Here is a 25,185-nt window from a genome sequence, read left to right as displayed (position 1 = left end):
TCCAAGTGCTTCTGGTATCATGAAGATGTCTAAGACTGCTTCTAAAAGTCATCCCTCTGCCAAGAAGGACTCAATACTGAAGACCACCTCTGTTTCTGGTGGTCATGTCCATGCAAGCAGACAAGTGCCATCAGATTCTTTGGTATCCTCAGTATTTAATTCGGTGCTCCGGACTGTTATATCTGAGTCTATGCTTGGATGTGCTCGTTCCTCAATGCAGACGAGTCAGGTATCTACCTCGGTGCTGATATCAACCTCCAGAGTTCCTCCATTACCAGAGGAGTTCAGATACTCACGAGACCTCTTCATCTCCAATGAACCAGAGTCTCCAATGCTTACTGGTACCACGCATCTCTCATTACTGAGGTCTTCTGGGTCACTCTCTAGTCATTTCTCATTGTGACACTCTACTTCTCTGACTTACACTATCCAAGGAGAACAATTATCATCTCCATTAGAATGTGTGGAAGAGGAATCTGATTTGATTCACAGCTTTCTGTTTAAGTGTTTCACGTTTATTCAAGGAGAGTTTGCTCTCCTCCGCACTTGGAGAGAAGGGAAGATAGATGATCCCCACCTTCCTACAGCTGGAGGGGCAGGAGGCAAGGGCTGACAAGGATGTAGCATCTTGCACAAATATTTCTTGATGAGGCTATAATGCCTCCAACACTTTCCATGGCAGATGACTTTCCAGAGTTCTAGGAGCTGATGAAACAAACTGCTCTTCTGCACTTCCTCACAAGGGATTTGGACTCCCACTATAAACCCCTGGATATTTTACATTCCTCAACTTCAACATGTGTGGCACTTCCAATTAATGAGGCTCTTCTAGAGCCAGCCAAGACTGTCCGGCAAACTCCTGCCACAGCACCCCCTGCATGCAAACATACTAGCAAAAAATACCATATGTTCTGGTCATGGATTCAGAATTTTTATTTTCACATGTGACACGAAATTTCTTGGTTGTGGATGTAGTTAGAGGGTGGGAGGCAATACAAAACCAATGCTATCCCATTTAACAAGGACCAAAAGCATCTTGATCTTTTTAGTCGCAAAAACTACTCCTTTGCAACACTACAGTTCAGGATAGTAAATCATCAGGCATTCATGTCAAAATATCACTATCTGAATTACAGCAAATTTAGTATCTTTATTAAATATTTTCCACAGGACCACAGTGAACAATTTAAGACCATCGTAAATTAAGATCTGGCAAAGTAGTCTTTACAGACTTCCTTGGATACAGCCGATAGTGTAGTCTGTTCCATCTCCACCGTGATGCAACAAGCACCAGGGCTCCAGCTGTGCAGCTTCCACAGGGAGGTACAGCCTACTGTAGAGGGTCATAAGTTATTTTCAGGCTTTACAGACAGCCTCTTCACACTTTGAAGGATTCGAGGGCCACTCTTAGGCCTGGTCTACACTGGGGGGGCGAGCTAAGTCAGTCTAAGTTACTCAACTTCAGCTACGAAAATAGCGTAGCTGAAGTCGACGTACTTAGAGCTACTTATCTCAGTGTCTTCATCTTTGACTGCTGACGCTCCCCTGTCAACTCCGCCTACGCTCCTCGCTCCGGTGGAGTACCAGAGTTGACGGGAGAGCACTTGAGGTCGATTTATCATGTCTTCACTACATGCGTAGACATGTCCTTAGATCCCTTGGGATCTATACACCTATAAATGAAAGGAAATTTAGCAGGTGTTAGATGGCCCAAAGATCTTGCAGAGTTTACTTTTCTACTTTCTGTAGACGACCTTAACCTTGGGCCAAGAGACCAAGATATTCCAAAAAGAAAACTACTACTGACAGAGCTACTTCATCCCAGCCATCTGCGGTGGCTAAGCTCCAGTTTTGATGGCTTGGTCAGGAGTCTGAACCACCCCCTCCACAGAGACTTGCTGTTGCACTGTCCTGTCCTGTCCTCCCCTGACTCGGATACTGCCTTTCCCAATTCCATCCTGCATGGGCAACAGTAACATCTGATAAATGGGTTTTGGAAGTCATAACAGGTAGTTATTCCATCCATTTTACCTCCACACCTCCCTCCCACCCACTTCCCCTTCTCTGTTCAGGGACCCAACGCACAATCAGTTGCTGAGAGCGGATGTCATCTCCCTTCTATGCTTAGGGGTCATAGACTGAGGTCCAGTCCAGCATAGGGGAGAAGGGGTCCCCAAAAAGAACAGAGGATGGAGACCAATATCAGATCTCAGACTTCTAAACAGCAGCGTCAAACAGATTATCCCTAGCTGACAGTTCAATGGGATAGATTTTATAGGACTTTCTCTAGATGCCACGATAGCCAAGGCTTACTTACCTATGAACATGTTCACAAACCTGAAAATCTTGTCTGAAGGACTCTAAGTCCTCAACCTTGACAAGAAATTGTCTTCAGCTGTAGGGTCATATGGCAGCTTGTGTCTTCATTAATCCAACATGCCAGATGACATCTCCAGTGTTTACAGGGATGGTTGAGGACCACTGACACACCAAACGAGCACAGTCTAGATAGACAGGTCTCTGTTCTCATTGCGTTCCAGACTCGCTCAATATGTGGAAGAATCTTTCCAAGATCTGTATGGCAGTTCCTTTTTTTCAAGCTCCTCTGACCATTATCACTTCAGATGCATCTCTCTAGGGATAGGGAGCTGATCTCAAATCACACATCATCCAGGGCAAGTGGTCTCCCCAAGTGGGTTTTCTGCACATCAACATTCTGGAACTGAGACCAGGCAGGAGGGTATGCTCCCTCTTCCTTCCACTGATCAGAGCCAGATCCGTCACGATCATAATGTACAATGCGACCTGCATGTTCTACATCAGTTGTCAGGGCGGGACATGTTCCCCTTCACTCCGTGCTGAAGTGATAAAACTCTGGAATTGGTGCATAGTTAACCAGATAGTCATCTCATCATCTTCCCTTCCAGGTATTAAGAACACCATGGCTGACTACCTCAGCAGATGCTTCTCTCGGAGTTACAAGTGGGAGTTGGATTCAGGAGTCCTCAGCAAGATATATTTAACATAGGGGTTTCAAGAAGTGGACTTTATTGCACTGCAGCCAATGCAAAGGGCAGTAAGTTTTGTTTGAAAAGGGGGACCTGAACCCAATCACTAGGAGATTCCTTCCTCATCTCATGGATGAAGGGCTTCCTTTTTATGCATATTGGCTAATACCGTTGCTCTTGAAAATTCAAAGTCAAACAAGACAAAGTTGTCACGTTTGTGCTGACTTGACCATGAAAAGTTTGATGTCCTTATGTCATTAGACTTGCTTCTCGTCCACCACTGCGACTTCTGATCAGTTCTTGTTTGTTGTCTCAGGGCACTGGTCAGACACTTCATCCCAGTCTGGAATTTCTCTGGCTCCGGGCATGACTCCTCAATGGTTCTCTGGATTAAAGACTACCCGTTCAACAGAAGTGCAACAGGTGTTATTAAACAGTAGAAAGGAATCCATGTGACATGCTTAACTTCAAAAATGAAGGAGATACTACCTCTGGCAGACCCATTGACCAATTTCTCCTGCCCGCTCTCTTGCTTCGTTGTCCTGGACTACCTTTTTGGAATTAAAAAGATCAGGTCTTCCTATGAGCTTCATCAAGGTTCACTGAGTAGCTGTAACAGCCTTTTGTTCCCTCATCAAAGGTTTTTCGGTGTTTGCTCACCCCACGATATCAAGATTTCTCAGAGATGTGGTTAATCTTTTCCCTCAAATTAGAGAACTTACTCCAGTATGGGACTTAAACCTGACTGACAGTTACCTTATGAATTACCCTTGTGAGCCATTAGCCATGTGTTCATTGCTTCACCTATAGCTGAAAACAGTTTTTTTTGGTTTTGTTTTTGTTTTTTCTGATGGCCTTCACTTCTGCCTGGAGGGTCAGAGAACTGGAGGTTTTAATGACAGACCCTCCTCCATTTCCTGTGTTCTTCAAGGAAAAGGTCTTGTTCCGACCACATCCAAAATATTCCTCTAAGGTATCTTCCAATGTTCTTATTAACCAGACCATTCATCTCCCAGACTGCTTGTTTCAATTACAGACCAATCAAAAGATCTGCAATCTCTATTCGCAAAAAGAAAAGGAGTACTTGTGGCACCTTGGAGACTAACAAATTTATTTGAGCATAAGCTTTCGTGAGCTACAGCTCACTTCATCGAATACAGACTAACACGGCTGCTACTCTGAAACCAATCTCTATCCAGAAATTTTCAAGATGAAGATCTGGGTGTGTCATCTTATGTTATGACTTTGCCAACATCAACCTTATTCTAGAGCATTAGCTCATTCTACAAGGTTATAACCTACTTTCATGGCATTACTGAAGAATGTTCCAGTTGCTGAAGTGTGCAGAGCTGCAACCTGGACTTCAGTACATACTTTCTCCAACCACTGTGCTTTGGTTCATGTCTCTAGATCAGATAGCATAGTTGTCAATGCAGTTTTGTCTTCAGTATTAGACTATGTTACAAAGCTCCCTCCTCCTTGTCAGAATACTGCTTGGGAGTCACCTGAAGTGGAGCACCCATAGGGACACTACGAAGGGAGAGAGGTTACTCACCTTGTACAGTAACTGAACTTCTTCAAGATGTGTCCCCCTATGGGTACTCCACTACCTGCCCTCCTCTTCTCCTTCTGAGTTTTTTTCTGCAGGACTTTGCAGCAGAAAAGAAACTGAGGATGATTTGTCTGTTCAGCTCTGAATATCCTCAGTGTGGGGCACAAGGATGTATAGGGTACATGCATGAGCCAAACAAGACCTGCTACCAAAAGTCTCTGATTAAAGGTGCAGGGATACACATGCCTCTGAAATGGCGCACATGTAGGGACACACATCGCTAAGAACTCCGGTTACTGCACAAGCTGAAATTTTCTGCCACAAATTAAGCAACTTTTCAGTATAAATACCTTGTTTAGTAACACTGTGCACTGTCTTCTAAACAACTAGGTCCTAAAAACAGGTTTTAATTGGTGCAAACATACTTTTATTAGCTGGTTTCAGTAATCTTCTGTTACATAAGCATGTACAGTTCAGACAGACCCATACTGTCGTCTTTTCCTTTCTTCATTTTCCCTTCTCTTCACAGCCATCTTCCCATTCCTTTATTTTGCTCCCTTTCTCATATTAACCTTCTCACCCAAGCTCTTCCCCCAGCTTAAAAAAAGAAAACCCAAACCCAGCAAAACTTGTGACAAGCCATGTGCCAGTCACCACCACAATCATTTACTTGTTCTACTTATGTCCCCTGCCCTTTTTTCTGTTCCTGAGTTTCCAGTGGTAAGCTCTTCAGGACCAGAACTCCATCGTCTTGTGTGTTTATACAGTGTCTGTCTGGGACAATGGGGCCTGTTCCTTATTGGGACTTCTGGGTGCTAATAGAATATAAATTATTATTATTCTAGTTCTTACAGCAGAATATAGATGTTAGAGGATTTTGTTTCTGTGGCACATGATTTCCACGTGACTCTAATCCAAGCAAATTGTCAGATGGCATAAACTGTGATAGCTCTGTTGAAGTCAGTGCAGCCAACCATGACAGTTTGATTTCAGTGGTGCTAGGACAGTTTATACCAGCTGAGGATCTGCCCCTTAGTTTCAAAAAATTTGTCACAAGAACACATTAGATCACTTTAGTGCTACAGTAACAGAGAAGGTATAAGCATTAGAATGACACATAATTTTACAGCAAAAAGAAAAATCACTTTTCTAAAAAGGTGTTAAGACAAATTGAAGGCCAAGACTTGTGGAAACATTGAGTGTAAAATTCACTACTTAAGATTTTTCATACCTTTGAATTTCTTTCAAAAATCCAAATAGTGGGAGAGAATGCAGGTGGTCTAGTACCATAAAGTCTAGCAAATCCCAGCAACACAGATTGTTTTACTTATCAGTCTATCATTTTGTTTTTTCTTTTCTCTTCTTTTTTCTGACTTTTTCATACTGATGATGATTTTCTCCTGCAGAGCTCTGATAACACCCCAGCTCAACCAGCTCCTAACCAGCGTGTTGTAGAGGTGGCGATTCCTGATGTAGGGACTTTTGTGATTGAGTCAGAGGAGGGGGGTTATGACGATGAGGTACCTTTGATTGCAGTCTTGTGCACAGTTGCTACACTAGTATTTTCTTTTGCTGCCTGGTGTGAGAATTTTTTGGCATGTTTGCACATTGTGGCGCTTAACAGATATCTGCATAACTGAAAGCTTAGCAATTTGTGTTAATGATCTCTTGAAATTCACAACAAAAATTTACAGAAAAGAGCAGCAGTTACCCTAATTGGGCACATTTTTTATGTGGTATGAAATGATTATAGGAAGGCACATATATTTGTACCTTTGAGCTATTGGAAGTTTAGTATTATCTTAGGCTAAGTGTAGTCTATGAAATATATTTATGAACGACTATCTTACAGTTTTTAAAAAAAATTGTAATAACAAATGGCATTCTGAATTTCCTTGTTTTTGAATAAAGTTAAGGTTCAAACTACATCTCTTATCTGCCAAGCTTAGACATTTTAGATTCAGAGGAGCAAATTGTCCTACAGATACAAGCTGAAATATTTAGACACAGAGGCATGAGTTAAGGACAGATTAGCAGCCAACTGTGTTTCCTGGCTCTTGACTTTTCAATTGTATTTCCTTTTATGCTAGGGCTCCAACTTACAATGGTAACGGTTAAAGAAGAAAAGCTTAATGAAAAAGGGAAATATTAGAAATGTTTAAAAATTCTCATTTATTTCACAATTGCATTCCTATGACATGACTAATGGAAAAGCAAATTAAGGGTTAAGTTGTTCCTTGTGGTGCAACTTAAACTTCAGCTCTGGAGGAGTAGACCAGAAAGGCATAGAACCTCAGAGCTACCCCTCTGCAAAACCATTTCCTTCCTGCTTTTCCCTTTGCTCCAGAAGGATAGTAGTTTTTTGCTGGCCTAGATGTGTGGGAATGCAGAGCCAGGGGTCCACCCCATACCCCACTACTTCCTGTCTGTTTGCTCAGAGAGGGGACATAGCTGGTGCACGGTGCCTGCTTACTCAAGGCACCTGGGCCTATGTTCTGAGTAACTCATGGAGCCATGTATTGGTGGGTTACTTCTCTGTGCAGCAGTGAGTAGGTCAAGTCATATTCTACTCCTCAATTGTGAGAAACTTTAATTGGCAGAATGGGGTGGAGAACAAAACTTAAATTGGTACTGTTGTATTTGTGAGATGTCAGACCCACTGTGATCTGAATGCAGCAGTTATATATCTGTGTCCTGTGACCGTATGTCCTACATGATGCAGCTCTAAAGAAAGTTCTTATGATACCCTGACTAGCTCCAAGGGAATTGTTGTTAATGTTCACCTTTAAAGACATTCACAACTTGGCCCCTCCCTACTTATCTGCCTTTGTCTTACAGCACTGCCATCCCACATCCCCTTCTTTTCAGTGGTGCTGATCTTGTGTCCATTTGTTTGCTGCTTCCGTAAATGTAGTTGTGCTTTTTTACATGCTGTCCTTACATATGGGATGTCCTCCCTGAACTATTCCCAAAGCTCTCTGCCCTCTCTCCATAAAGACTCACTTTTGTTGTGATGCCTGCCAGAAATTAGCCAGCCAATGATGCCTAGACTGAGGGGTATTTGGAAACAGAGCTGTTCATTTGTTTGTATATAAGCAGGAAAAAGACCTTTCAAGTAACTTGAAAGTGTCAATCGGAGTATATAAATAACTTGTGTAACTGCATAATCTTACTGGTTTTACCTTTGTCTTCCCTTCCCACTTCCCTCCTGTTGGTTTAAATTTGTTGCTTCTTAATTCAGATTATCGTAAACCCTTCAGGGTAGGGACCATGTCATCTTGTGTGTTTGTACAGCACCTAGCACAATGGGATCCTGATTTTTAAGATATAATTTATGTAGTAATGCAGTTATTTAATTATGAAGTATCTGGAAAAAAGGCAAAATGATAAAAATAAAAATTTGTAGTATTGAGCATCATAAACATTGTGAATGGATTTTTTTATTTGAAATAATAGAAACTTGCTAGTAAGACAGGCTCTCTTAGGTTAGTACTAATTCATTTTGCAGTATTTGTGGAATAACAGTGTTGAACAGTCTCTTCTTTCCTTGGACATTTTGCTCATGTAATTCTTAAATTGCTTTCAGTGCATTGGGAATAATTATTAGTACTTACTTTATTCTAATGTAAACATCTGTTAGATCATATATGGCTGTTGCTTTGGTAGAAGTAAAGAAAAATGGTATTCTTTTGCAGAACGTAAACGCTAACACTGAAGCATTTGCCATTCCATTGTATGCATGCAGTAGGTTGTTCTTTGTTGCATGAGTCTAAAGGCATATTGACTTAAATCATTAAAATATTAATCATTCAAAACTTTTACCTTAAATCCCCTGTGGCAGGTCATGCTGACCCCGAACATGCAAGGTATTATCATGGCTATAGGTAAAGCCAGGAATGTTTATGACAGGTGTGGGCCAGAAGCAGGGTTCTTTAAGGTACAACTAATGTTTCAATCTTTACTTTTCCTCTGATTATTTTTTAATTTTTGTAATACTTTTTCCTATTAATGCATATTATGATTGTTCTGGCATTTGTCTGTTTTCTTTTTCTTACCTTCAGTCCACAGTTAGTAATACTTTTTGTCCTGACAGAAGCATATAGAAATCTTACTGGGGTGTGTGTTAACAATAAAGCCTTCTGATACCACTAGTCACAGCTTCTGACATTTTCTAAGAAAGATAATATTAAGGCTAGTTGTGTGAACTTGAACAATGATGGCATTTGTCTACATTTACAACACTGCAGCAGCGCCACTAGTGTTTCAGTGGAGACATTACCTACACCGATGGGAGACCTTCTCCTCTTGGCATAGGTACTCCACCTCCCCAATAGGCATTACCTATGTCGATGGGAAAAGCCTTCCTGTCAACATAGCACTGTCTACACTGGGGGTTGGGTCATTAGAACTACATCACTTAGGGGGGGTGAATAATCCACACCCCTTAGCAACATAGTTATACCGACATAAATTCCTTGTGTAGACCAAGCCTAAATGCAAACTTCCACTAGCATGTCTCTGAGAACTCCAGCATTTTCACACAGGAACATCTCTGTGTTCACCAAAGCTTTTCAGAGAAATGTTATTCTGACTCTTGTCCTCCATAAAATAACAAGCTGAATTGTTTGGTTTGGTTTATTTGTTAGTGTCAGTATTATCCCTTTTGTATAGTGTAATTTATTATGGGGAGATATTGTTTGGGGTGCCCATTCTTTAACTTTCTAAAGTAACATTACATTTAGAAAACCATACCCAGATGTTGTTAGTTTTCCTTAATATGTAAATTTTCTGAATTGCTAATGCATAAGATTTTGAATCATCAGTGTGCCAGTGGAAGAGCCACCAGGAAATAGTGCAGAATCTTTTTTTTTCCCCCCCAAGTGAGAATGTGTGTTTATGGTACCTTAAAAGGAAAAAAATGGAACTTGAAATGTTTTTTTACCTTGGGGAGTGTGTGTGTGTTAACATTTGTTTTAAATATGCATAATTTCTGGTGAGACAGATACAGCCTTCTATACTCTTACCATATATAGTGAGTTAGTTTGGTTAGAAAGTGTGGTGGGAGTTTTCTTTTTCCTACCTGATAGAGCTGGCCATGAATTTTTCAATTAAACATTTTTCATTGGAAAATGCGGATTCATCAAAACAACTTTTTTATGGGAAAAGGTCATTGCAATGCATTTCCTGTTTTTTGAAAAATTCAAATGAAAAGTGCCACTTTTTGGTTTGAAATGACTTTTAGTTTTGAAGTTCTATTTAATGCATAGTAAGAAATATATATGGGAAAAGGTCATAATGGAAACAAAATATTTTGTTTGATCTGATTTGAAATTTTGTTCAGTTCACACAAACTTCAGAGATTACTATTTTTTGTCCTGATTTGATATGGGGAAAATATTTTAAATCTCAAAAATTCCCATGGGATGAGAGAACCATTTCACACTCAGCTCTATTCTGCTTACCTTTCTGGGGTTGGCGATGGTGTACTTGTATATAAAAACCATACGTACGATATTTTCAGTTAATACTTTGGCTTAAATGCGCAATTTGATAGTGAAGTGGCTTACTCAGTTTCCTAACTTGAAGAATATTAAGTGCAACTTCACGTTACTTCAGCGTGGTTTTCCATAGTCTCTTAGCTGCTCTGTGCTTAATAAAATTATATGCCATTTTATGTTTTGCATGGTATTTTACGTATAATAGTGCTTACAAAGATAATTTTCTGTTTTTTCTTTAGTTTGCTTTCGGATATGTTTGCTTTACTATTCTTGTTGAAACATATTTGAAATGAGTCACTCTTTCTAAACTGAAACCTGAAGTCTTTATAGGGTAGTTGTCTTAGTTTTCAGAATCTAGCAAATCATATTCTTCAGGATTTTTGTATATAGCTTGCTTTGAGAAATTGAAAGAATCTTTCTCTGATATATTAGTTGTACCGTAATCCCGTTTTCTGTATATTGTATAAAGAAAAAACTATTATTTTCCTCAGCATATAAGAATCTTAGAACTCAGATAAGATGCCTGTTACTGTCCTAGGTCAAGTCAAAAATGTATATGGAAACAGTTCTTTTCTTCTGTTAGTAGACTGTCTGTAAAGTGGTATATATCAAGTGCTTTTGTCTCAGGCCTTGTCCATGCTAGAAAGGGTTGGCTGGTGTAACTATTCCGCTATAACTGTACCAGCAAACAGTCCTATTGGAGATGCTTTTTGGCTGGTATAGTTACCTTGACTTAATTAGACCTGATAATCGATCCTTTCAGTTCAGATCATGCAAAGCTTGTCAATAGTATTTTGGTATGTCCAAGGAAAAGAATAAAATTGAACGCATAGACACACACACAGACATACACCTCTGCATTCCACTAGGCTAGTTAAAATCCCACCCTTGAAAACAAGATGAGGGCTTTCTCCGGTCTTCACATGCCTCTAAATGTATAGCATTTCACCTATACATTGAGTGTCTTGGAAGGAACAAGAAGGAAACCCTTGAATTCCTAAGTAGAAAGAGGAACTACCTGCAATATCCAGTTTATTCTGTGAAAAAAGACTGTTATGTTTGTTAAATGTTAGTTAAAGTTTTGGAAACTGGTAGAAACCTGTATAGAAGAAGAGATTTTAATTATGTGAAAGAAATGGTGATAAGTCTTGCAGAGATGAGTAGCCTTGCCAAGTGTCTGGGAAGAAAGGAATTTGGAGTATGAAACTGGATGTTTATTACTGAGTGCTTTGAAACTGCCTGTTGTTTTTCTGTTGTGTTCCAGATTTGTTACAGTGTTAATATACATTATCTTACATAGAGGCATTGTATACATTCACTCTAGTTCAGGTTGACATTTGTTTACCATAGTGCTTGACCATTTTTGTACCTTTAGAAAAAAAATCTTGAAATACAGTAAGATCCGTCACCATTTCTCTCAGCGATTTGTCTTTTGTTCTACACAGTGGTCAGAGTCCATAATTAAGTAGTTAATGAGCACAATTGAAGTTTTCAGGAAAACTAGAATTTCTGTGTTAAAAAAAAATAGTGCCTGCAAAGATGGAAAAGTATTTCTTGTGACACTAGCGTAAAGGAAAAACAGTGTAAAATACTAAATGTTTATACTGTTAAGGCCTTATAAGGCAGGATAGAAACTTGTTTTAAGTATTTGTTTTCAGTAGAAATCAGATAGTTAGGTTCTTAGTGTAAACCATTTCCATCACGCTTAAATATATTTTTAAAAAGCTTTACACGTTCATTAAACATTCTCTGAAAATAAATTTTGCATTTTAACCGTGGGCAAAAACTATTTTTCAACATGAAAGCTTTCAGAATAATTCACGGGCTAAAATGGCTGCAATTGTCCTGTACAGCTTCTGGCTGTAGATACATATAGTAGGTATCTTTACCTTGGGTAAAAAGATGGGACGGTGGGAGAAGTGGTTGGATAGTAAAAAGCTAAATCTTCCCTGAGGAGGTGAGAAAATGATGTTGAAGTTCTGCCCATATGCCAGTGATAGCTGATCAGAGAGAGGAACAACCTCGGTTTTGTTTTTAAATGTTAAATGACTCCCATTACAAGGGTACTTTGGGAATATGTTTAAGTAGGACAGGGCTGGGGGATTACTAAGCATCTTGTAGCATGGCCAGCAATATGAGGATGTTAACTTCACAGAAATAAAAATAATTCACTTGTCAAGGGCTAACTAGAAAAAAAACTGATATTTTTGGTTAAATTATGTAGGCAATTAAATTGGAGTATGCACGGCTACTAAAATTGGCTCAGGATGATCCACCACCTGAATGTGATTACCGTTTGCATCATGCAGTTGTCTATTTCATGCAAAACGAGGCACCAAAGAAAATAATTGAGAGAACATTACTGGAACAGTTTGGAGATCACAATCTGAGCTTTGATGAAAGGTAATGGGAAAATGAGATGTGCTAATCTTATACTATTAAATTTTTTATTCAGAGGATACAATATTTAACTCTGCTTTATGTATTGTATGTATAACATGGGTATTAAGTATCCATCATGAACAATATATTTGCCTAGCCACCACTTCAGAATGGTTTTCCTTTACACAATGTTGCAATTTTCAACATGAAATATTACTTTTAAGAAATACATAATTAAATTGTGAAACTACTTGCTGCAATATATCAGTGCAGCCAAGAACTTAGTAGCATTCAGGATAGAATTAAATATTTATGTGGATAATGGGAACATCCACGGTTAAATTAGATAGAGTAACATTAAAGAGAAATCCTTATGTTTGATGGCATAAATCAATCGATGATTAGGAAGAGATGTTCACTATGGGTGTAATATTCCATAGTTTACCATTACATATTCTTGTTCCTTTCTCTGAAACAACTTGTACTGGTCACGGTAAAAACAAAAAAACAGCACACCAGGCTAGATGGACAGCTTGTCTAATTCACTATGGCAATTTTCTGTGCTCCACCCTAACTATTACCAACTGTTCACCTATTTAAAAACACAAACTGAAAGAATATAGTACTGCACTCTGAATCCTTCACAGTACCAGCACTTGAAGCTTCAGATCCTAATGCTCTAAGATTGTTTTAAAAAAATAGTTACAAGTTCAGGGAGGTTTAAGTCACCTGATTTTTAACTTTTTTAAAAAACTGATAGGGCATTTTGGTAGAGGAAGAAAGTTAAAATATAGTGATTGATTTACATATTTGTAAAGTAATTATGAGAAAGTCCTGTACCCTCTGCCTGTGAATACATGGCAAGGAACTCAAGAAGTATACAGGAAATCACACTTCCTGTCTGTACTTTTGTCAAAGTTGTAGTGCTCTAATAATGTTTACTTGCAGTATTTTAGGCTAATAACTCTGCAGTGTTAGCATGTGTCTGTGAGTTTTCAGTTACCACCAATTAATTTTTTTGCAACTCTTCTTTCTTTGTTTTTAAGGTGCCGCAACATAATGAAAGTGGCTCAAGCCAAACTTGAAATGATAAAGCCTGATGAAGTAAACATGGAGGAGTATGAGGCCAGTATTTTTTCTTTCCTAATAAATTGTAACAGAGAATAATTATCTACTAAAATTCAGAAAAGATCTTTTGTTTATTTACAGTGCACAGTTTATCTTGTTAACCAAATTTCCCAAGTTCATGCCATAAGATGTATAGATCAGCTGCTGAAAGACCCTTTATTTTTGGGGAGGACAAATTTGACTAGGACCATAATTAAAAGACAGTTTATTGGTCTTGGCCAACTCCCTAATGACTTGATATCATTAACAGCACCCCGTGGTTTCAGTGTGAATTAATTGGCTTTTCCGACAAGAAGTCGGCATCTAGTAAAATAGCATGGGAGGTATCAGGTCAGTAGGACCTGGCTACTGTTTATCTCCAGCTGGTATGCCGTCATTCCCAATGTATTGGCGAGAATCAGATTCATGTACATCCTGTCTCACACCGAGACTACTTGCAGATTAATCTCTTGCCGTCCTCCTCCCCCAAAACCCTTGAATTTTGAAGTACTTGATCAATACATTCTGACTTTAAAATGCTGACAAATACTACTCAAGAATGAAACTTTTACAAGTCATTTCTGAGAAATTAGTCACATTCCAGCTAAATATCAAGTGATGTCTGTTTAGCAAAGCATTTAATCACGTTTGAAGTTATACATGTGCTTTAAATGAATTGGGGCCTAAATCCTTCAGATGCACTTCTTTTCACACACAGGTCCCCATGCCTCACTTAAACCTCATCTTTTTGCCAATAGAGCCAAACAGAAGGCAATTTTCCCCCCTCACCTAACCAATGGAAGACAGAGATGCTCTGCGCCCCTTCACCAGCCTAAAGGCCTGAAATAGGCTAGGTGGCCTTTCTGTGTGCTTTCCCTCCCCAGAGTAGGGGAAGGATTGGAGGATTCACAGCGTGGCAGGTTCTTTGCCACACTTCTTTTTCTGTTCTGGGTTCAAGTTCCTTCCCACTCCTGCATAACTTCACATAGATGTACACTACAGATCTTGGCTGTGTCACACCTGGGTGCCACCTCTCCCCCTTTCACATGTGTTAAACACCTTTTTCTGCTAAATTGGGGCAGGAGAGATATCTATATCTGCAAAGGTCAAATTAGGATTTATCATATATAGACAGTAAATGTTTCATGGAACCTCATGCAGGCTCTTCGTGTTGGGGGGAATTTTACCATAAATGGATATCTGGCGAGCCATGCTGGGGTTGGAGTTCTGTCCCTTGCAGCCAATTAAGAGCTGCCATTCTAACCGACTGGAATAGAAACATGCTTCAAATTTGAAGTAAAACATTCATTTGCCTATAGAATATTGGAAAAGTAACTCCAGTACAAACCACATTGCTTTTGGCTTGCAGTATTGTAACGTTTTGCTTCCCCTGTTTATAGATTAAAATTAGAGCCTGATTTTTACTTACACGCACGTGCGCACACACACATGGATCTGATGACATAATCCCAAACGTCTCAGTTGCTCCATACAGCCCATATATATATGGTCATGTAAATACTTGGTCATATGGTCATGTAAATACTTCAGCATACTCCATACAGCCCATATATATATGGTCATGTAAATACTTGGTCATATGGTCATGTAAATACTTCAGCATACTCCATACAGACCATATATATATGTTCATGTAAATACTTCAGCATGACAGAAATCCAAAACATAGATAATCCTATTTTGGTCGCTCTCCTTCCCACTCCCAGGAGATGAAAAGGACATTTTACAATGCTGCCAGGAATTTCCCTTAGACTGCTGTATTTGTTCCTTTCAAATGGCAATGAATTCTATAAACATAATCCTATGGAATTTTTGTTTTGTCACTTTACCAACTTTTAAAATTTTCTTTTTCCCTTTGTGTGACAAATATTTAGACAGTTAGATGTTTTTTCTTTTTATGTGAAAAATATTTTCCAAATTCTTTGATTTATCCCTCATACCATTCATGAGTCCTTATTATATGTATGCAATGCTGTGTGAAGAGGGCAAAATGTATCTCTCCTTTGTATGAATGAACATTCTTAATACACTTTCTTATGTGCAGAGATGGCATCAAGAATATAGAAATTACAGAGAAACAACCATGTATCTCATGGTAGGATTGGAACTTTTTCAAAAAAAGAGGTAAGAAGAGACATTATAGAATTCAGACTGCGGGGTTACTTTAAATTGGTTACATTAAATACTCAGTTTCTGAGGGGGGGAAAGCAATGTAAACGATAAACCAAATGTATGGAAAAATAATAAATGTAAAAGAAATATAATTTGTAAGTGTATTGCAAATACACCATTCTTTTTCAGAAAAGACCAATATTGCTTTGAGTATATTAGAATGGGCAGCTGTATATATTTGACAATTTGTTGCATAAATTAAAATGACACAATACAGAAGAACCACCCATAAATATAATCATCTCCACTATCCTCAATAATTTGGGGGGGGAAGTGAGGGGCAACTGGCTTTCCAAAATGCCCGGTAGGTTAGTAAATGTAACCTCTGAAGACCAAAGTGGAGAGCAATTTCCAAAGTCAAGGATCTCTTACTAAGAATCACCTGCCGGCATCGCCCTTTTATTATACAGAGGGGGCTTGAGCATTTAAGCTTATTTTGAGAACTTGGTGAAAGAGGGAATAAGGCCTAACAAATTACAACCTGCATTCAGAGTTATTCTATCACATTGATCCAAAACTGGACTTTGCACAGGGTTTATGTGGATAAATAAGGATGATGGTAAAACATGCTCAACCCAAAGAAAGTCCTGCAAAGATGAAAAGAATATTGAGTATGCACTTAACCATCCTGAAGTGACTCAAAGCTCAGATCTGGTCACAGTACTAGTAGATGCAGTCACTGAACCCAAAATCTGTGTAGAGTACCTACTTTGGATGAGGTCTGCTCTGCCATAAAGAAATTGCAAAGCAGGCATGATGCTGGATCTGATGTCATAACCCCGAACTTCTCAGTTGCTCCATTCAGCCCATAAGTGTAGCATTACACCAACTTTTTTCCCCCCAGATTTGTACAGGGAAGGTACCAGCAGAGTAGAAGGAAGGGATCATCATCCCACTTTGTAAGGGGTAATGCCTATGTGGTGAGTTAGGAGACACAGGCCCATAACCTTGCTTTCTGTTACCGGAAAAGTTTTTATACATGTCCTACTCACCCAGCTCCAGGCTAACGTTGTGAAACGCCATCACCCAGGGCAGTCAGGTATCACTGCTGGATGATCTACAATGGACGTTGTACTTGCTCTTCATTTTTATCTGAGATCCATCAAGAATTCAGTCGTCCTTTGACAGCAGCATATGGAGACTTAGTCAGCCTTCAATTCTGTTAATTGAGTTGCCCTCCGGAAGGCCCACAAGGCACTGATGTTCCCAATATCATCCTGAGGTGAATTAAAGATCTACGTAATAACTCAGGGACACAGGTGCAATGGAGGACCCCAAGGTCTAACAGAGTTTACAGTAGATCCCAGGTGAAGCAGGGATGTGTCTTGGCCCCAGCGCCATTCTGCCAGACAATAGATTGGCTCTTTGAGCAAGTCTCCACAAATAACAGTATAATTGTCAGTTTAACTTCTTTTACCAACCTGGATTATGCAGATGATATCCTCTTCAGACAGCTTGCATATGACGTGAAAGACAGGATTGCTTCTGCTAAAGGGCAGCTGCCCTTGGGCAAAATCAAAAATCCAGTGTCAGGGCAAAAGTCGTGATTCAAGACATCTGTGCTGCCGGAAGTAGTGGATGATTTCAGCTCTCTAGACAATAATTTGTCGTCAGATGGGCGCAGCCAACCAGACATCCTCAGGATAGACCGTTTAGCAGCCTCAGCCATGAAAGAGCTCTGTAGGGTTTGGAGACAAAAGAAGGTGAAAGTATATACAAAAGTACAGATTTATCAGACCTTTGTACTGCCGATCCTCTTACGGATCTGAAACATGGGTGGTGCTTAAACAAGACAGCAGCAGGCATTTCATATGTGTGTTAGTGGCAACTACTGGCCATAAGATAGTTTGATTTTTATCAGTAACATGGACGTATTATTGAGAACTGGCCTTGAGAGGTTTGAAGTCATCAGCGATTACTACCACAAGAACTTTTTGGTCAGATACCCCATCCTGGAGATAAAGTCCCAGCACATGGAGCCCTGAAGATCAGACTTGAGGTCAGGAGGGGACATTGCCCAGGCATGGACTGGTGGTGGCCACAGAGCCATCCATGCTTAACTTGGTTGAGCCAGGATTAAAACTGTGTGTTGAGACATTTTATGTCTTAGCCAGAGTCCCACTCCCTGAGAATCTTAAAGCATGTTTCGGTAGGACTAACACAGCAAATGTCTTGCCTGTACAATGTTCCCATCATTGAGATCCATTGAGCTGTTGCATGGTGTTCTCTCAATACTTTTATTTTGCATTACTATCTGGATACCATGGTCTTAGATGGATGTCTAGCTTGGAAGAGTAACATAAGTCACTTCATAAAGAACTTCTCTGCCCTCCTTCCACCTGGGCTTGATTGATTGATACGGCTTGTATTGCTTGGTTGATCACCTGTGGCTATCCCAAAGGAGGAGTGAATACTAACTAGGAATTGTCATTCCTTGAAGCACTTGCTTCTGTGTATGTATGCTCTCTGTTTGCCTCTCTTTCTCCTCTGAATTTCATGGATATGTCCTTGAACTCTGAAGTTTGAGAGAGAATGGATGGGGACAGTGCCTGTACCACCACTATATAATTTCAGGCACAGTGTTTAGTGCTGTAAGAGGGCATTGATGCCATCCACAATCACCATGGCTTTCCTTAATGTTCTGAAACTGCAGTACTGGGACACATCTCATTCTTGTGAATGTGAAAAACACAACCCCCTCAGCCAACTCCTTTTTATTGCAAATAATCTTTCTCTTTCAGTTTATTTTCCATTCCATAAACTGCCATTCCAAATAGACTGTACAGTCAGAGGGGACCATCGTGATCATCTAGTCTCACCTCCTGCACATGGCAGGCCACAGAACCTCACCCACCCACTTCTGTAGTCGACCCCTAACCTCTGGCTGAATTACTGAAATCCTCAAATCATGATTTAAAGACTTCAAGTTCTAGAGAATCCACCATTTACCTAGTTTAAACCTGCAAGTGGTCTATGTCTCATGTAGCAGAGGAAGAAGAAAATCCCCCGAGGTCTCTGCCAATCTGACCTGGGGGAAAATTCATTCCTAACCCCAAATATGGTGATCAGTTAGACCCTGAGCATGTGGGCAAGACCCACCAGGAAGATACCTGGGGAAGAATTCTCTGTAATAACTCAGAACCCTCCCCATCTAGTGCCCTGTCTCCAGATGTTGCGGATTTTTGAAGCTGGCAGTCAGCAATGGGCCTCATGCTGTCATAGGCCATCTCATTATACTATCCCCTTTGTAAACTTATCAAGCTCAGTCTTAAAGCCAGTTAGGTTTTTTGCCCCCACTGCTCCCCTTGGAAGGCTGTTCCAGAACTTCACTTCTCTGATAGTTAGAAGTCTTTGTCTAATTTCAATCCTAAACTTATTGATAGCCAGTTTATATCCATTTGTTTTTGTGTCCACATTGGTACTTAGCTTAAATAGCTCCCCTCCCTCCCTGGTATTTATCCCTCTGATGTGTTTATAGAGAGCAGTTCTATCTCCCCTCAGCCTTCTTTTGGTTAGGCTAAACAAGCTAAGCTCCTTGTGTCTTCTCTCATAAAGTAGGTTTTCCATTCCTCTGATCATCCTCCTAGCCCTTCTCTGCACCTGTTCCAGTTTGAATTCATCCTTCTTAAACTTGGGAGACCAGAACGGCACACAGTATTTCGGATGAGTTCTCACCAGTGCCTTGTATAATAGTACTAGCACTTCCCTGCCTCTACTGGAAATACCTCGCCTGATGCATCCTAGGACTACATTAACCTCTTTCATGGCCGCATCACCTTGGTGGTTTAGTCATCCTGTGATCAACCAATACATCTAGCTCTTTCTCCTTTGTCACTTCCAACTGATAAGTCCCCAGTTATAGCAAAAAGTCTTGTAGTTGGTTCCTAAATTCATGATCTTGCACTTTGCACTATTAAATGTCATCCCATTTCTATTATTCCAGTTTACAAGGTCATCCAGATATTCTTGTATCATATTCCAGTCCTCCTCTGTATTGGTAATACTTCCCAACTTTGCGATATCCACAGGTTTTAATAGCACATTCCCACTTTTTGTGCCAAGGTCAGTAGTAAAAATGTTAAATAAGATTGGTCCCAAGACCAGTCCCTGAGGAACTCCACTATCTTCGCAGATGACACAAAGCTTGGAGATATTGCTGATACAGAGGAGGACCGGACTATCATACAAGGAAGTCTGGATGACCTTGTAACCTGAAGTAATAGAAATGGGATGGAATGTAATAGTGCAAGGTCATGCATTTAGGGATTAACAGCAAGAATTTTTGCTATAACATCCAAATTTGTAAGTTGCTCCACTGTGAAGGCCCTGGTATATCCTTGCATGTGTTCTGTATGATTTTCATGTGTATGTAATGTTAAAAGTACAGAAAATGTCCAAAGAAGAGCTAGCCTCCTATGCTCACTAGTATAGCTGCAGCAAATACACCTCGGTGCTCTGTTTCGCTGAAACTTTTTTTATTGAGGCTTTCACCTTAAGCTGTTCACTTGTACAAAAATTATTTTTTTCTTTACATGAGTACTCATTTCGAGGCATCTTTAGAGGGTACATGCCTTCATTTTCTCTTTCTGTTTCTCTAACTCAGACTATGCCAAAGTTTCCTAATGTATTCACTAGAAGTGAAAGATGAAACACTCGCTAATCCTTTTTGACAACCAGTGTCAAAGAAGTGAGGTCTGTTTTGTCTATCATCAAATTTTGTTGTCGGGTTCTTTAGTATTCATCCCCCTGACAGTAATGTACATATCTCTGTCATTATTTTAGATTAAGGTGAAAATTGCCAGTAGACTACTGATACAAATATTTGCTTTTGGGGAGACCATGCCAGTCACACATCTGTGAACATTTCCATCAGTCTAAATACAAGTGGTAAATTGGGGACATTATAATTAATGTACCTGAAAATAAGTTTTCTCTTAGAAGGTCATACTTGAAAAATGAAATCACACTATTCCACACCCAATTTGCAAAGGTTTAAATGGCTACACAAATTGCAGGATAGTGAAGAATCAGACCAAATGTGTCACGAATGTGTAGAAAAAAACTGTTTTCCTGTGTATATAAGGCCTAATTCATAGCCATCTGAAGTCAATGGAAAACCTCCCATTGATTTCAGCTTTGGATCCATCTTATGGTTGCAACAGAAAGTTGTACTGATGTGCATTGAGGAGAAAATGTCCTAATCAATACCAAGGGAAACCATATCAAGTGTGAGTGTTTGAATGCTTTTTTTATTGTATTGTCCTTTGAAAAGATACAGAAACAAATGATACCTACCTGTACAAGGGCATTATAAATCTGATGTGTGTATATATATTTTTTGTGTGTGTTTTAGTTATATGGAAGCCTTGCTTTACCTTATCTATGCTTACCAGAATAACAAAGAACTCTTGTCCAAAGGCCTGTATAGAGGGCATGATGAAGAGCTGATATCCCATTACAGAAGAGAATGTTTGCTAGTAAGTGGAATATGACCCTAATTTTGTAGTTGTTGCACGTGTGAAATAGTAGACAACCTCAGGTAATTGTTATGCAAAGTTGCAATTAAAAAACCCTTTGTATATTAATGTAACCAGTTAAGGGCATCCCTCCCCTTGTGAGAACAGGGCCGACAATGGAGAAGGAAGCAATGTAGAATATGAGGATTAAAAGGAAAACTTATAATTTCTGTTGTTCCTACAGAGTATGTAGCTGCCTGTTTTGCTGGGGCATTATGATGAACCTGTCCACTGCTACACATAGTGTGGCAAAGAATAGTGGTACACCCTAGTTTTGGACAGCAAACGGCCACATTGCCACAGTGCGACAAGTTGACAGGAGACTAATGCTAGAAAAGGCAGCAGTAGAAATAGATTTTTCTCTCTCCTCCAGCCCCCGCCCCCAACTTGATTTTAATCAGCCACAGGAAGAAGTAGCAACAGAGGGAGTGGGCATCTAGCCTTCGGCAGGGATGGCTAAAACAATTACGAGTAATCAGGCCCCCGTTCATGGGTCTGTTAGAGGGAAGAATAGCCTAAGACCTGACCTGTTTAGTGAAGAATTTGCAAGATTGCCCTGACTTAAAACTTGTGATATGGTCACTGCTGCTTTTCAAATTGTTTTTTTTTTGTGTGAGGAATAAATCTTTTTTTAAAAAGCTGATACTTCGTGAAACATGAAATGCTAAGTACTTACAAGTTTTCCTTTTTTATGATGTTGCATGAAGAAACTAAATGAACATGCTGCAGCACTCTTTGAGTCTGGAGATGATCAGGAAGTAAATAATGGGCTGATCATTATGAATGAGCTCATTGTCCCATGCTTGCCATTACTGCTGGTGGATGAAACGGAAGAAAAGGATATTGCTGCTGTGGAAGATATGAGAAACCGCTGGTGTTCGTATCTTGGACAAGAAATGGAACGTAAGTCGTATGTATTTAAGGTGACCAGAGGTTCTGATTTTTATAGTGACAGTCCCAATATTTGCAGCTTTGTCTAATATAGGCACCTATTACCCCCCACTCCCGGTCCCCATTTTTCACACTTGCTATCTAGTCACCCTATATGTATTTCTTAACTTCAAAGGCTCCTCCACACACACAGTGCTGTCGACAAAATGACTCTGATCTTGAAGTCAGATATAGCTTATGTCTATCTTCAAGTTCTGTCTTATCTTATCAAAATCTTTTGTTCCTTTGAAATATGCTTTGAAATCCACAGGTGACAAGTGTTATTGTGTTGGGCCCTAAAAGAGCTAAGTATTGTATGACGTTTGTTTAGAGGTGGAAAAGGTTTCACATTCATACCATTGCATATTTATTTTTTGTTTCAGTGTATTCCTGATGATCTTGAGAATATTTTAGTCTAGTGTTCAGCACGGTCATACTGAATGACTCATTTACTTATTCCTAGTTGAAGCCTAGAGTACTAAGGAAAGGTGTTTGTAACAAAGTGAAACTAACTAAAAGAGGAAGTTGGTGCTATGGAGCAATTTTTCACTTTATTGCTCCTATGGCCAGTAAGTTCTTATATTGACTTTTTTCATATATATATATTTGCAGCTAATTTGCAAGAAAAGCTGACAGACTTCCTGCCAAAACTTCTAGATTGCTCTACGGAGATTAAAGGTTTCAATGATCCACCAAAGTTACCTTCCTACTCCACACACGAACTGTGTGAGCGATATGCCCGAATCATGTTGTCACTCAGTCGAACTCCAGCCGATGGAAGATAAACTCTGCAAACCTTCATAAGCACATTATATAAACTTTTTTAGTTCTTAACCCTTGCCTACCTGTCACAGGGTTTGCTTGTTGCTGCTATAGTTTTTAACTTTTTTTATTTTAATAATTGCAAAAGACAAAATGGCTGTACAGACATTAGCCAGACTACAAACAGTTAAAGCTGAGAATCGCATGGGGCTCGGTTTTTGTTTCAACCAGAATTGATGCAACATTACAAAACTGCTTGTTTGCCACCTGTCTGTTACAGTATTACTTTGCTTTTATCTTAATATCCTTTACTTTATCAACGGCTTTCTATTCAGTCTGGATCATTCTGTGACTGCAACTCTTTTAACTGTCCAGTGCTGTGTAAATACATGGTACTTGATAGCTTGTAAATGAAATGGAAGAATAAAGTTTTATTTATGGCTACTCCTGTGTTTGCAAGCAGATACATTGTATATTAGTGTATTATATAGCTATTTTTTTAGACCAGAAACGGATGCAATATGTTGATGGGTCATTAAGTTCATAGGCATGGTTCTTCAGGATTTACAGCCAATTTCTTTAGAGATGGTCACTGATTACTGTATATCAGCACATTGGAAATCTGTCACAGTATTATTACACACCTTACTTTTTGTATATTCCTTACTGATCTGTATAATACTGCATCTGAACACATTTATTTTGAAGCCGCATTGGGTTTAAAGTGAAGTTAGATGCTTGCTTCTGAAACAAAAATTAATTGCACCTTTCTTCTATTCATAGGAGACCCTTTTTTAAAAAAACAAAAACTATTTTCCATAGGACTAGAAGCTATATTAGATACAGCAGGCGCTCAGATTTCTTTTGAAAGACTTGATTGAGTAGAGTAAATTAAATGGAGGATTTGTAATTGTGAAATATGTATGACTCTAGAATCCATCACAGATACTCATATTTTTTGTTTTATAAGGTTTGTGTTTTAATTATGTAAACTGCACACTACTCTAGCTCAGAAATGTAACTTTCCACTAACTCTTGCTGTGAAGTTGGTTGCTCATACTGTTATAGTAAAGGATTTCAGAAATACTATATCTGCGCTAATTTACTTTCTCTCAGAAGTAAATGAAGAACTTTGTAGAGTTTGTTTTGTAGAACTGAAATACTGTCTGATTTTAATGAAGAAACTCGATTTATTTTGTGAAAAGGAGTTAATGCATCCTTAGGTAATCCTGTTACCTGAAAATATTTTGATTCCTCATCTTTATAGAGAACATTTTGTGCTAGAACAGTAAAAGATGTAAATATTTGTGTGTATGTGTTTATTGGAGCGACACCCAATAGTACTGTTGTTGGTTCTATGTTGTCTTTTTCTTTTATGACTAATAAAATAGTGAAAAGGGGAGGGAAGAGTGGATAAAGCTCAAAAATTGCCAATCTGGCAGTATAACGGGTCTCACTTTGGACCTCACAAAAATAAGTGGTTTAGTCTATCCTTAAATCTCATCAACAGCCTGCAGACTACTTATTTATTACTTTTTTGGGATGGCCCTGTTATTTTGTATTAGACTGAAGTATGTGAAATGTTGGCACATTGGTTCAAAATCTGTTAAAGGATTTTTCTCTGCGGTCTTCAAAAATATATCAAAAATAATATTAACTATTTTCAAAAATATGCAAAATAGTAACACTACAATAGTGCCCGGAAGCCAAGTAGTAATTCTTGTTCCAGGAAAGAACAAATATAAAAGTCTGAAACGCTGCATATGGTCTCACACAGCAATTAAGGACAGTGTTGAAGAGCTACAGGCATGTGCACTTAGCAGGTGAAAATATGATTTCAAAGGGTGGGATGATGGTTCTCTATCTGTATAGCACGTTCCATCTGAAGGTGTGACTCAATTGTATATTTATTTACTTACTTACAGTAACTATGTTTAAACCTAGAGCTTTTGACAGATTTAAGCAAAGCTGGTAAACTTACATCTTGAGTGACATAGATAAAAGGGAACCAGGGATTATATTTAACAATATAATCCATTATCAAGATGTTGAGCTTCCTTTATAATATATAAACAAGGCCTGAATGAGATTCAAACTGTTCTAATTTTCTCCCCATTTTCCTCCACATGGGAGAAAAGCTCTTTTTGCTAAATCTTCAAATATCCACAGCTTCAGTGGAGGGCTGAGGAATCTCCCTATCCAGTCCTCCATCAAAAATAGAGAAGACAAGACAGTCC

At 39.1% G+C, this 25,185-nt stretch overlaps 1 protein-coding gene across 7 annotated transcripts in view; it reads left to right on the top strand.

Annotated features, from left to right (window-relative positions):
- USP25 (ubiquitin specific peptidase 25) overlaps nt 1-24,254 on the top strand; it is a 147,080-nt gene extending 122,826 nt beyond the window's left edge. For 2 of the 7 annotated variants that reach the window (XM_073303641.2, XM_073303634.2), the window contains 8 exons: nt 5,967-6,080; nt 8,402-8,497; nt 12,283-12,461; nt 13,487-13,565; nt 15,613-15,692; nt 21,094-21,217; nt 21,964-22,159; nt 22,799-24,254. In XM_073303641.2, coding sequence (XP_073159742.2) covers nt 5,967-6,080; nt 8,402-8,497; nt 12,283-12,461; nt 13,487-13,565; nt 15,613-15,692; nt 21,094-21,217; nt 21,964-22,159; nt 22,799-22,971 — 1,041 coding nt within the window. In that variant the 3' untranslated portion in view covers nt 22,972-24,254. Of the gene's footprint in view, nt 1-5,966; nt 6,081-8,401; nt 8,498-12,282; nt 12,462-13,486; nt 13,566-15,612; nt 15,693-20,874; nt 20,969-21,093; nt 21,218-21,963; nt 22,160-22,798 lie in introns of those variants that run through there. The other 5 variants (XM_073303650.2, XM_073303678.2, XM_073303688.2 and 2 more) reach the window with 5 other exon arrangements.
- Nucleotides 24,255-25,185: the final 931 nt, after the last annotated feature.

The sequence above is a fragment of the Lepidochelys kempii genome, chromosome 1 (assembly GCF_965140285.1).
Source record: "Lepidochelys kempii isolate rLepKem1 chromosome 1, rLepKem1.hap1, whole genome shotgun sequence".
NCBI lineage: Eukaryota > Metazoa > Chordata > Testudines > Cheloniidae > Lepidochelys > Lepidochelys kempii.
This window is presented reverse-complemented; position numbering and strand designations above follow the sequence as displayed.